The sequence below is a fragment of the Myxocyprinus asiaticus genome, chromosome 28, assembly GCF_019703515.2.
Source record: "Myxocyprinus asiaticus isolate MX2 ecotype Aquarium Trade chromosome 28, UBuf_Myxa_2, whole genome shotgun sequence".
NCBI lineage: Eukaryota > Metazoa > Chordata > Actinopteri > Cypriniformes > Catostomidae > Myxocyprinus > Myxocyprinus asiaticus.
In genome coordinates, this window is record NC_059371.1 from 36,537,034 (window position 1) to 36,549,711 (window position 12,678).

Here is a 12,678-nt window from a genome sequence, read left to right on the forward strand (position 1 = left end):
TGTTTAATGACGTGTCAGTTCTGCGGTGAAATGTCCACTGTGTGGTGCTAAAAGTGAGTTAAAAAAATTGGGGGCTCGTCCGGGATTTCAACCCCGGACCTCTTGCACCCGAATCGAGAATCATACCCCTAGACCAAACATATGAGGTTTTTAAGGTTAATGCTCTATCGAATTTTAAAATCAACAAAACCGACCTCCCTACCCTAAACCTTAAACCCAATCGATAGCATCATAAAAGCAAACGTGAGATGGAAAAACAATTGCTTGAAGCAAGCATATTGTGCACTTTCAGCTTACTTGTCGACTCGTGCGTTCTTCACGACTCATATCCCAGTCCTTCGCATCAAGTGCGATGCACTATCAGTTGAGCTACCGCACAATTGAATCGGGCTTGAAAAAGCTGGTAAATGTAGTTGGTTATGTAATGTAAACCTTAAACTGTATTGTCTTACAAGTCATTCGCTATAGTAAAAGTGTTTAGATCTCATAAAATAGCATTGTGTGAGGAACAGGGCGAAAAGTAAGTGTTTATGAACTGATAATCTGCCGTTTTCCTCGTGATTTGTGTGAAAGTCAAGCTGCTGCGGTATGTACAATGAGCAAAGTAAAAATAATTTTGCAAAAATTTACATATAATAATAAGGTATGAGCAATAACAAGGGCTACTAATAACTAGTTGTTCTGAGTCCAGCAGAAAGACATTTGTCAAATGAAGAATTCCTCTGACAGACAAAGGAACCTGAGGTCATGACCTTTGAGTTACATCAAAGACGAAGGATAAAAGCGACTTGCTTGCCCACATGGCTCTAAAACCTTTATTCCTGCTTGTCTTCATTTGTCATTAGTCACATATATTAGATATCTTCTAAAACAATATAGACAAATGCAGACATGAATTGTCTCACAAACACACCTATCATTTCATGTAATTTGAAACCCTTCAGAAACATGTGCTCAGATATCAGCACAGGTTTGATTGCTGGGCCCCACCCAAATTATCCTTATGCCCCACCAAGCGCAAAAAAAGCAAAGGATCGAATTGTTTCGACATGGCACTATCTTTAACCGTAACGAAATCCGCTGGAATGGAAGAACGCACATCATGTAATTTTTTAGTTGAATTATTCCTTTAAATGCAGGTAAACTGTTCCCAGCATGTAAAGCTGAAACCTGAACTGGGTGTTTACGAGCAAGAGTCTAGCATTATATCTGTCTTTCTTTCACTTTTTCCTGTCTCTTTCTTTCACTCTTGGTTGTAAAATGCATTTCCAAGCACATTCTGCTGGTCACGAGAACAGTTTCACTGCCACAATTCATCCACGGTGCAACAGCTGTAGGATGCACTATTTTAAATAGGACACCTGTTAGTAGCAAATCTGTGTAGAAAGTGTGCATGTGTGTGTGTGTGTGTGTGTGTTTGTGTTCCTTGAGAAGGATCACTGAATGATTTGAAGACTGCAATTCTAGACCAACCCAGATTCACCCAATAACTCTTGATGGTAACATGAGCTGTCCTTGTGTATATATAAAAGATGCAGTAAGTCTGATATGTGTTAATATACAGACTGGAAGAGATTTTTCATCAGTCCGAGTAGAGGTTTTGGAAATACGACGTGCAGCCCATCCAAGAGAACTTCCCATGCGTGAGAAGACAGATAGTATCATATGAGAAGTCAACGTTTTAAGCATGAATGGGCAGCATTATTTATTTATCTTGCTTGTTGCTTCTTAGAATAGCATATGCGTATTAAAAGCAAAGAACTTAAAGGAATAGTTCATCCAAGAATTAAACATTTTTCATTATTTAGGCTACTCATCTCATGTAATTCCAAACCCATATGACTTTTTTGCTTTCAAGGAACAGAAAAGGAGATGTTTTGTATTAGTGCTGGATATTGATACAGATTTACCGATTTTATTCTATTCTGATTCACAAGCTCTTGATTTGATTCCGACACGATATGATTAGATTCTGATTTAGTTATAAAGTCAATTTTGCTTACACATAAAAGAAATTCATTCTCATCTAATGCTGTAAATTATACAGCGGACCTTCTAACTTAGCAATATTACCGTAATTTAAAAATGAACAACAGGCCCAAACTTTACAGTTTAATTGCTATTTATTTATCAGATATAATAAACAACACAACCAAAACTGAAGTAAACTTTATAGTAAAAATAAAAAAACGATCTTAGGATTTTAATAATTGATATCGGGATTGTTCAAATGAAGACTGCGATTACCCTTACAAAAATCGAGAGTTCATGGCAAATTTGCAGTAAACTTGCCGCTGATTCACCACTGATCATTTTGACATGCAAATGAGCTTCGCAGCAAACAAGGTTTGAATGAAATCGCAAGCTCATTTGTGGCAAGTTTGCGGGTAGTTTGCCAGAACTCTAGATTTTTTGTAAGGGTAGTCAGAAAATCTGTATTTTTACCCAGCCCATTTTAAAGAATGTTCATGCGGCTCTTTTTCATACAACAAAAGCCCACAGTGAACAGCTGCTGTAAAGCTCCACATAGGACACAAAAGTACCATAAACATATTTCATTTGACTCATGGGCTATAATACAAGTACTGAATTCCCTACACTGTTAAAGGAATATTCCGGGTGTTAAGCTCAATCGACAGCATTTGTGGCATAATGTTGATTACTACAAAAATGTATTTTGACTCATCCCTCCTTTTCTTTAAAATAAAAAAAAAAGCAAAAATCAGGGCCTGGGTAGCTCAGCGGTAAAGATGCTGGCTACCACCCCTGGAGTTTGCTGAGTGACTGCAGCCGGGTCTCCTAAGCAACCAAACTGGCCCAGTTGCTAGGGAGGGTAGCGTCACACGGGGTAACCTCCTCATTCATCCTCCACCACCCGGATTGAGGTGAGTCACTATGCCACCACGAGGACTTAGAGCACACTGGGAATTGGGCATTCCAAATTGGGAGAAAAAAAAAATAAAAAATCAAGGTTACAGTGATTCACTCACAATGGAATTGGAGGGTTTTAAGCCATAACTGTGAAGTTTACAATTTGATAATAGCACTTACATTAATTATTCTGTTCAAATTTGTGTATTATATGAGCTGTAAAGTTGTTTAAATTGTGTTGTGGTGTTAGGGTTTATTGACATTACATCGTCATGGCAACAAAGTTGTAAAATTATCTATAAATTTACACAGAAAAGGTTAGTAATTGATTTTACTAAAATCATGTTTGCACGCATATTGTTTATGTCTTGTGGCTATACTTTTGAAAAAGTGTGTATTTTAACGTTCAAAAATTGGCCCCCATTCACTTCCATTGTAAGTGCCTCACTGGAACTCTTTTAACTTTTTTTAAAGAAAAGGAGGGACGAGTCAAAATAACTTTTTGTGGTAATCAGTATTATGCCATAAATGCTGTTGATTGAGCTTAACTTATATGGAACCTGGAATATTCCTTTAATGCTTTCAAATGTCATTCATGCTTGAGCACATTCAAATCTGGCATGTTGCAATTTAAGAGCTACATTTGTTGTATGGAAAAAAAAACAGCTTGGACATTCCATCTAACCATCTCCTTGTGTGTTCCAACAAGGCACATGGGTTTGGAACAAGCAAATAATGACAGAATTGTATTTTTTTGGGCAAACTATTTCTGCAACCAGAAATGTGTGAATATGGCTGTTGCACCTTTAGCTGTTGCTGAAGTTCACTGTTGAGGCGAGTCAGGACTGCGTTGGTTTCTCTGTTCTTTCTTATGGCCATCTGGATCTCTCTCTTCTGTTTGGGAGGCAACCTGGAACACACCAGATTTATCACAACCTGCTTATATGCATATATGATATTGATGGAAGTTTGGGTATTTGCTGATTTATGCACCTCTGTGTAGATTTGGTCAGTGTGGCAGCAGAGTAGGGCGTGGCCGAGGGGGGCGTGGCACTCTGGCTTTCAGGGTGGAGCTTTCTTCGTACTGGCTTCTGAGGGGCGTGGCCTTGGAGTAACCCTGCACAATCCTGTGAGGAGGTTTGATCTTGCATGTCAAAGAAATTGTATAACAGTAATACTGATAGTATTCTCTACAACTGTATTACAATAACTAAGTTTTCATCCACTTTTAGCGCTGTTCTGTTATAGACAAAGTGAAAATGCGTTAAAAAAATGTTTGTAAAAATTGCTGTCTCCTGCTCGTTTCTATTCAAATGGCCTTTTGCTGATAAAATGGTATGTGTCATGACGTCACTCTTAAAATACTTTGTCGCATACGTTTTGGTTTAGCACAAAAGAAATCTGCCCTTGAGCAGTTTCCATACAGAATTTTGTGTATATTGCAAATTGTGTACCTTTCACAAGCCAGATGTCCCCACATTTGTGTACAATGGAGAGAGTATTGAGGTAATTTACTGAAATTAGCCAGCTTCCTGTTTAATTTCACATAACTGCAATAGTAGGAAATATCAGAAGACAACGTGGAATTAGAGAAGTAGCTCGTCTGTATCTGGGATTATTCAGCTAAATTTATTGGAATACTTGGCTAAATACAACAGAGCCTATAATCCTGTATTACACTCCTGAATTAAAATATGGACAATCACATTATGTAATTTTATTTGTCCTTGCAGAAAATATGTTGTGAAACACGGGGCTGCATTGTCAGAACAACACAGAAAATCTTCAACACTCTTCTTCAATTTGCTCAAATCACAAAATTTCATGCTTGTGTTCTTTTCAAATGTTTCAAAAAACAAAAAACAAATGCACAATAACATGAAATGCCTGGAAAACACTGTATTATTCCATACATAACAGCCAGCGTTATCTGCAGTCATTTTTTCAAAAAGATTTTTAAAACTCTTTCCACGATCTGAGATCATCAAGCCGCGCATCTTATCACGTGGCTTGTTGAGCGCATACCACGGAGACATAGTGCGTGTGGAGGCTCATGCTACTCTCTGCGGCATCCACGCACAACTCACCACGCACCCACCGAGAGCGAACCATGTGACTCTGGCCAGGCCAATTTGGTTGCTTACGAGACCTGGCTGGAGTCACTCAGCACGCTCTGGATTTCGAACTCGTGACTCCAGGGGTGGTAGTCAGCGTCTTTACTTGCTGAGCTACCCAGGCCCCCTCTTTCCACCAAAATAATAATCAAAACTTGGTATGTGTGAATGAATTTTGGTGTCTATAAAACTTTTGGTAGGCCTATAATATGACCCCATATAGGCCTAGCTCTGTTATTTATGACATTATCTGTACACTTGTTATGATTTAGTTTTATTCATTTAAGTTAATTACTCCCTTCATATCCCTTTTCTTTTATGTCTTTTATTTTATCTGAATATTAATTATATTGGCTCTTTTGTTTAATACCCTTGGCTCTGAATTTTGTTTCTCTTTTTGTTTTATTGTTCTGAAAACATGTGTCTGTTATCTTCTTGTTGACCAACATCCACTTCAGACACTCGGAAAACTTAAACAACCATAAATAACGGGCTTACAGGCTGGACGGTGCAGATTCACATTTTATTATGTATTTATGTCAATCGCACAGGATTAGTAAAATATGTTTTTTTTTTGTTTTTGTTTTTTTTAAACGGCCGTTTTGGTAAAACGCACCGTAATCATTATCGGCTCGGAAACACGCAGTCCATAAAAAAATCTGGAAAAACTTCCATCAGGAATAAAGGTAATGTGTCTTTTAAAGAAATTAAGGAATACTCGAGTCTCCTCATCAGTCCAAGTGTTCCTCTCCACTATGCTGTTATTTGTAAGGGCAGATGTGATGTAAATTCTGTCATGTGACACTACATTTTTGCATTAATGCCATTCTTCTCAACAAAAACTGTTTCCAGACCAGTTTTTCACGAAAATTGACATCAACATAGGATTTATGCGGCAAACTTAAATGGAAAAATATTATGTCGACACTTGTGAAAATGTATTGATAATCTGCGTTTTGATGCGCTAAAACGTTTTTCGCAAAACATCCTTGGATGGAAACGTAGTTGATGTCATGATATAAAGACCACGAGCGCCCACTCGAGCACCATGACATGTGTTGACCACTAGGCCATAGCTTGATATATCAGATGATTTTCAGACTGTAGTCAGTCAACTGGAGGAATAGGATATACTGGAATAGCCTGATTAGCATAAGACATAGGGGAGACTGGGGCTAGTTGTCACAAGGGGAAGTTGTCACCAGGGCTATATCTCAGAAACAATAAGATTTGGAGTCAAAAGTTTAATTGTGCAAATTTGTGTTTTCACTAGTAGAGGGTTTGTCTGTTGGTTTCAAATACCTTGCTCAAAACCCACTTGAATTAAAATCCTTTGAGTGAATTCTACCTACAAAGTACATTTTAACCATCATAAAATTTTTGTTATAGCTCTTGGTTAAGCAAGCGAACATAATCAAAACCACACTGGCATACATTTAGGCAAGGCTCTAAGGATCTTATGAAGGCAGATTTTTACTGAAAAGTTAAAATATATTCTTAGGACAAAAGGTATTTTTCATTAAAGTCAGGTTTTTATCAGAGCATGTCGTCACGTGTTTTAAATGTCATAAATGTATTCAATTTAACAATTACAATACTTGTTGGCCAATAAGTTTTGATATTTTTTTATGTTTTATATTTTTGTTTAAAGAATCATATTGTGCCTCATAATTGTTTTCATTTTTTAACATTTTGTAAAAAAGCATATAATAGACTGCTTAATGCATAATTAATGTATATTTAAAGATTCTTTTTGTTGGTGGTGATCGGGGGGTGACGTGTCCCCCTCAATGATCACATGAAACCTACACTGCTTTAATAGCAGGTTCTGGAGCTACTGGAGCAACACTGTCACATGTGTGTTCAGTGAACTGTATCTTTTTTCCTGGTGAAGAACAGTGAAAATAATCAATAGCTTTTTTTAAGACTTCAAGGTTTGTGGCTATGCAGAAACTCCCAAAAATAAACATACACTGAGAAATATTCAGTGGAGTAAAAAGTGTGACAACTAGCTTCGGTCTAACCTACAAGGCCTGAGTATCTGGCCCAGATGAGGTGTTGGGTACTAAAACAGTATAACGGGAAGTGGTAAGCTCTTACCATTTTAGAAGGTGCTAGATCTTCAATGCTGGGACTGCCTCTCATCCCAGGTCTTATGGTTTGAGGAGGTGAACTGGTTTCCTGATGTAAGAGAAGACGGAATGCGTAAACAAGCTCTCAGTGTCAGAATTCCTTACATTTGAAGGTGCAATTGAGTTTGCTTTTTTTTTTTTTTTAACAGTATATGCATCCCTGCACATTTTTATTTACATGTGCATGGGTACCAGCTGTTTGTTCTACAGCTTCATTAAAACACTGAACATAAACAGGGTGAGAAGATTCAAGCAAATTTATCTGGTCGTGTCTAGAAGGTATTCCTCGATCTGGGACGGTTTCGCACAAGTTGCATTTGCTGCTACTAAGGGTAGGGTTAGGGTTAGGGTTTAGGGTTGGGTTAAGGTTACACTGTAAAACATAATTTTCTTACTGATTTTATTTTTCCTTGTTTTCCAGTAAAAATATCTAAGCATCCTTACAAAGAGATAAAATTACTTGAGAAGCAGAATGGCATAAGATATGAAATCTGACTAAATTTGGTGGGGTTTAAGCTTAAAACAAGAAAAAAACAATTTGCCAGTGGGGTAAGAATAAGTAACCTGTTTTCCATTTGAATCAGGTTTTTTTGTTCTTACCCCATTGGCAAATAGTTTTTTCTTGTTATAAGCATAAACGTTACTAAATTTTGTTCGATTTCTCTGAAAACCAGACAAAATATCTTATGTCATGTTGCTTCTCAAGTAAATTTAGCTTGTTTTAAGAGTGTTTAGAGATTTTTACTGGAAAAAACAAGACAAAAAATACTCTGATTTTTTGCAGTATAGGGTTAAAGGGATAGTTCACCCAAAAATGAAAATTCTCTCATCATTTACTCACCCTCATGCCATCCCAGGTGTGTATGACTTTCTTTTTCTGCAGAACACAAATGAAGATTTTTAGGAGAATATCTCAGCTCTGCTGGTCCTTACAATGCAAGTGAATTGTGACTAGAGTTTTGAAGGTCCAAAAATGACATAAAGGAGGCATAAAAGTAATCCATATGACTCCAAAGGTTAAATCCATATCTCCTGAAGCAATATGATAGATGTAGATCAGAAACAGATCAATATTTAAGTCCTTTTTCACTATTAATCTCCACCTTTGACCAGCACCAGTAGGTGGCTGAATGTGAAAGTGAAAGTGTAGATTTACAGTAAAAAAATGACTTAAATATTGATCTGTTTCTCACCCACATCATATCACTTCAGAAAATATGAATTTAACCACTGGAGTCCTATGGATTACTTTTATACTGCCTTTTGGACCTTCAAAGTTCTGGTCACCATTCACTTGCATTGTGAGGATCAACAGAGCAAAAATATTCTTATAAAATCTTTGTTTGTGTTTTGCAGAAGAAAGAAAGTCATACACATCTGGCATGGCATGAGGGTGAGTAAATGATGAGAGAATTTTCTTTTTTGGGTGAGCTATCCCTTTAAAGATTTAGGGTAGGTGTAAAGTTTCTGTGGGACTCCAAATAAACACAAACACAATATTTCATGTGATTCCCGAAACTGCTACCGCTAGACGCATTTAAGTCTGCATTTTCCCTTAGACCTCTCTGTCTAAAAGTTGAAACTTTTATGAGCCTCTCTCACAGAGGAAGTGGGCAAAGAAAAGTCAAATAGCATAAGTGAAGTCAGCATTAAATTATTCACTCTCTCTTTAAAATGAAATACACAGCTCTCCCTCAATGCTGGATCAAAAAAAGGCACCGTGTAAATTCACGGACCACTGGGAGCATAACGTCAATCTTGACGCCCTCTGTAAAGCTTTCCTGGCTTATAACATCTTGCTTATGCTGCTATATTTCACACAAATATGACTATTGTTTATGTAATTATGCGTGAATTGAATGCCCATATTTCTCGGCTATCGCACATTGTGAGAATTGTGCAAACATGCAAACACTTCGTAAAAACGCAAAACGTTAGTTAAAAAGCCCCTGCTGCCTAGGCTTGTGGTCGACATGGCACAGGAAATCTGTACTTTATGGCACAACGAAAAGTAATGGCAGAAACAGCAAGGCTGTAAAAGTAATAAAAAACTACTTGATTTGCTGCGGCAATCAACAAGTTATTTCACCCAGTCTGTCGTACTCCCAGGGCAAAGCACAAGAATTATGATCGCAATACAGGCGTGTGAAGGTAACAGTGCCCATAACTTCCTGTAAAGCTACAACTGGCTACATTATGGGCAAAGAGTATTGAACAAAATCAAGTGTTCCGACAACATTACAAAGTCTAGGAGTGGTGTTAACACAGAAAATGCGTTTCAAAACGCAACTAAGTGAGCCAAACACACATCAGGCATAAACTCTCATGGACAATTGGGGAAAAATGTAGTTTGGTTGGTTGGATAAGGTCACATATTCTAAACTGGTCAGTGAAGGCTGAGTAGCACAAGGGTTTTAGTCACTGGCATAAACAAAAGTGCCACCTGTTCTAATAAAGGCTATGAAGGACAAAATTCAGAACTACACTACCCATGATCCTGATAAGAAAAGATACACCAATGAGAGAATCGCGGCCAACAAAGTGCACCAAAAGAGCTCTGCAGGGACCACCCACTCCCATGACGCACTTTGAATGATGCAATCGAGTCAGTCTCCCTACACTCTAAAACTACTTACTGTACATATTAATATATAATATGAATATTTTGCAATAAACTTAAAATGTACTTTTCTATACTTATAATCAACAGATATACACAGTTTTATATTTTCCCTTGTTTGTCATTTGCAATGCTTCATGGGATTGTTGTTCATTCCCTCATTAAAGATCTGAAGTTCACAGTCTTGTACCTTCGTCTTTTTGTCTGATTTAAAATACATTTTTGGTTCAAATCAAAGTTTGTAATTTTGTGATTCACTTCATGGCTGGTTGGTTTGGTTCATGGCTTAGAACTCTTTTATTAAGGATTTTATGAAATCCCTATGGAAAGAATTATGGGAAAATGTCTTCCGTAACCATGGTGGCTGGAGAAGTGGGTGGGCACTGTTATGCTCTACTGGTATGACGAACAAATTTTCACGTCCCAAACTCACTCTATTGGTTGAGCCAGAAGCTGACATGTCAGGCCGCTCAAAGAAACAGAGCAATGTTTTTAAAGCGGCAAACAGTCACAGAGTTTACACTTCTCTGCAAAATCATTCAACCACTTGCTTGCTTCTTGTTGTCTCTGCATATTAAACTGGGATAGAAGAAAGTATTTAAACGTCAAAAGAGTTTCTCCACCAATACAAACCTCTGCAAAACTGGTCCTTACAATTCAACCCATAGCTTACAAAACTATTACAAATTAATTTCATGCAGCTATCACATTCCCTCACACCACTTTACAGAAGCCAAAAAAAGCAAGTTAAAAGCATGAAGTGATAAAAATGTCAAAGATGAAGGAACGCTCACCATATGACATGGTGAGATTATGAGTATTTGATCGGACCACAATTCCTTCATATGTAGCCGACTGTTATATCTCCATATCATATATGAGTATTAGCTTTCATAGAGATAGCTTGAGCACAAACAGGCTCCAAAAATGTCAGATATTTGCAGGTGCATGTGCTATCAAATAAGTGTGTGTTTGTGTGTGTAATGTAAGCTGAGCAGGTAAGTACGCCCTGCAGCCGCCTACGTGAGTTGAGTAATGTTGATGAATTGTTTGTGTTTTTTTTTACTGTGCTCCTGCAGTTTTATACGCTTATTAAATTGTGAGAAACTGCTGTCTCTTTCTAGCCTGCAGTTATAGAAACATGAGAACACACATATCAGGTTACTGCAGTGAGTGTGTGTGTGTGTGTGTGTGGACGGATACCTCCTGTAACGGCATGTAACAAGTGAAGAGGTGCATACAGACAAGCTCACACACACATTCACAACCAAAAAGAGGAAGTTAAGATTCTTCAAATAGCAGGTATAATTAATAACCGAGAGAAAAACACTGACAGGCACGATGAAGTGTGTGCCTTTTTTTCTATGATGACATATTTGATTAAATAGGTACGTTTGAGTTCATGCATGGGTGTGGAGGAGTAGGAGTGACACTTAAAAATGAAATGGAGTAATCAATAATCAATGTATTAATTCAAACATAAAAATTTGAATAAATAAATTACTTTTTTAGACTTTTTTACAATTTAATAGACATTTAAAATGTAGTTAATTATGACAATAAAGTAATAAATTAATAAATCACTTTCAAATGCAAATATTAAATTTGCCATCTGTTTTTTTTATCTATTTGCCAACTTCAAAAATTATTTATTAATTTTGTTATATTGAACTACATTTAAAAACATGATTTAAACAGTCTACTTATTTGTCAATTAAAAATTATTTTATTATTTTATTACAATATTTAACTACATTTTAAAAGATTAATTAAACCTTTATGTCTATTAATTTGTCCATTTAAAAAGTGTTTTATTTATTTACATTTTTATGTTTGAATTAATAAATTGATAATGTATTTTTTCATTTCATTTTTATGTGTCACTCTTTAAGAGTCCTCCATACATAGGGTGGAAAGAAAGATATTTTGAAGCATTTGTGAGTTAATTATATTCCATTTGCTAAAATATTTTTGGACAGTACACATTTATAAAAAAACAAAAAAAAACAAATGAGATTTGCTGTAACATGCCTTTTAACATGGATTGACCCTAGTGTCTTTATTTATTCTTATTTTATTTTTTATAATAATTTATTTTAACATTTAATTAAACATGTATTTATTTTTTTAATTTTATTTAAATGTATTTGTTCTCATTTTGCATGGTTAATGTCTACTTAAAAATAATAATAATAAAAAAAAAGATTTTCATAAACTTTCATCAAAATGTGATATCATTATTCGCCTCTTTCTTCTACATATTCTTCTTAATATTAATCAATAACATCATACAGTGCCTTAACAACTACTAAATAATGTCACGTCCTATTATTTCCAGCTGAGTGTTCTGTCTCACTTGGAAATATGTCACATTACGCACGTTAAATGCATTGTGAATGGCGTTTCATGTCGTCTTTAAAAGTGATTCCACCTCAGATACAAGTATAACTGAGATTAATGTGTGTTACTATTATGTGTGTGGAGTGTTAATAGTGTTTGTAGTCATGAGCAGTCATGAACATCTCCTCACCTCCTCCCTAAACCTGCTGAAGTCTGCAAAGTTTGGCTGCTGCACGGCCTTCTTGTCTGAGCCAGGGTGAAAGTTGATGATCTGAGACATTGAAAAAGAAACATGACTTCCTGTACAATTTATAAAATGTCCACAGAAGTATGTAGGGAAAAAACATATGTGAAGGTTTCAAATAAAGAGATGATAAAGAGAGTTCACCTGTGTGGCTGGAGGTCGTGGAGGGAGAGCTGGAGGAGGCAGCAACCAACCACTTTTGCAGCCTGAGAGAGAGATTCAGGAGATATTCAAGATATTCAGAAAGTTACAAGAAAAACTTACTGATCATTCTAAAAACTATTACTGACAGGGATTGTTTTAAGGCCTATTTATACCAAGTCGTATCATTCAAAATAAAGTGCAATGTATCTTTCA

At 36.4% G+C, this 12,678-nt stretch overlaps 1 protein-coding gene across 9 annotated transcripts in view; it reads right to left on the reverse strand.

Annotated features, from left to right (window-relative positions):
• The window catches only part of LOC127418760 (ralBP1-associated Eps domain-containing protein 2-like), a 63,798-nt gene that overhangs the window by 1,587 nt on the left and 49,533 nt on the right, over positions 1 to 12,678 (reverse strand). For 7 of the 9 annotated variants that reach the window (XM_051659555.1, XM_051659554.1, XM_051659553.1 and 4 more), the window contains 5 exons: positions 12,466 to 12,527; positions 12,268 to 12,348; positions 7,086 to 7,166; positions 3,865 to 3,998; positions 3,676 to 3,781 (listed from right to left, as the gene is read on the reverse strand). In XM_051659555.1, coding sequence (XP_051515515.1) covers positions 3,676 to 3,781; positions 3,865 to 3,998; positions 7,086 to 7,166; positions 12,268 to 12,348; positions 12,466 to 12,527 — 464 coding nt within the window. Of the gene's footprint in view, positions 1 to 3,675; positions 3,782 to 3,864; positions 4,016 to 7,085; positions 7,167 to 12,267; positions 12,349 to 12,465; positions 12,528 to 12,678 lie in introns of all 9 variants that reach the window. The other 2 variants (XR_007893542.1, XM_051659552.1) reach the window with 2 other exon arrangements.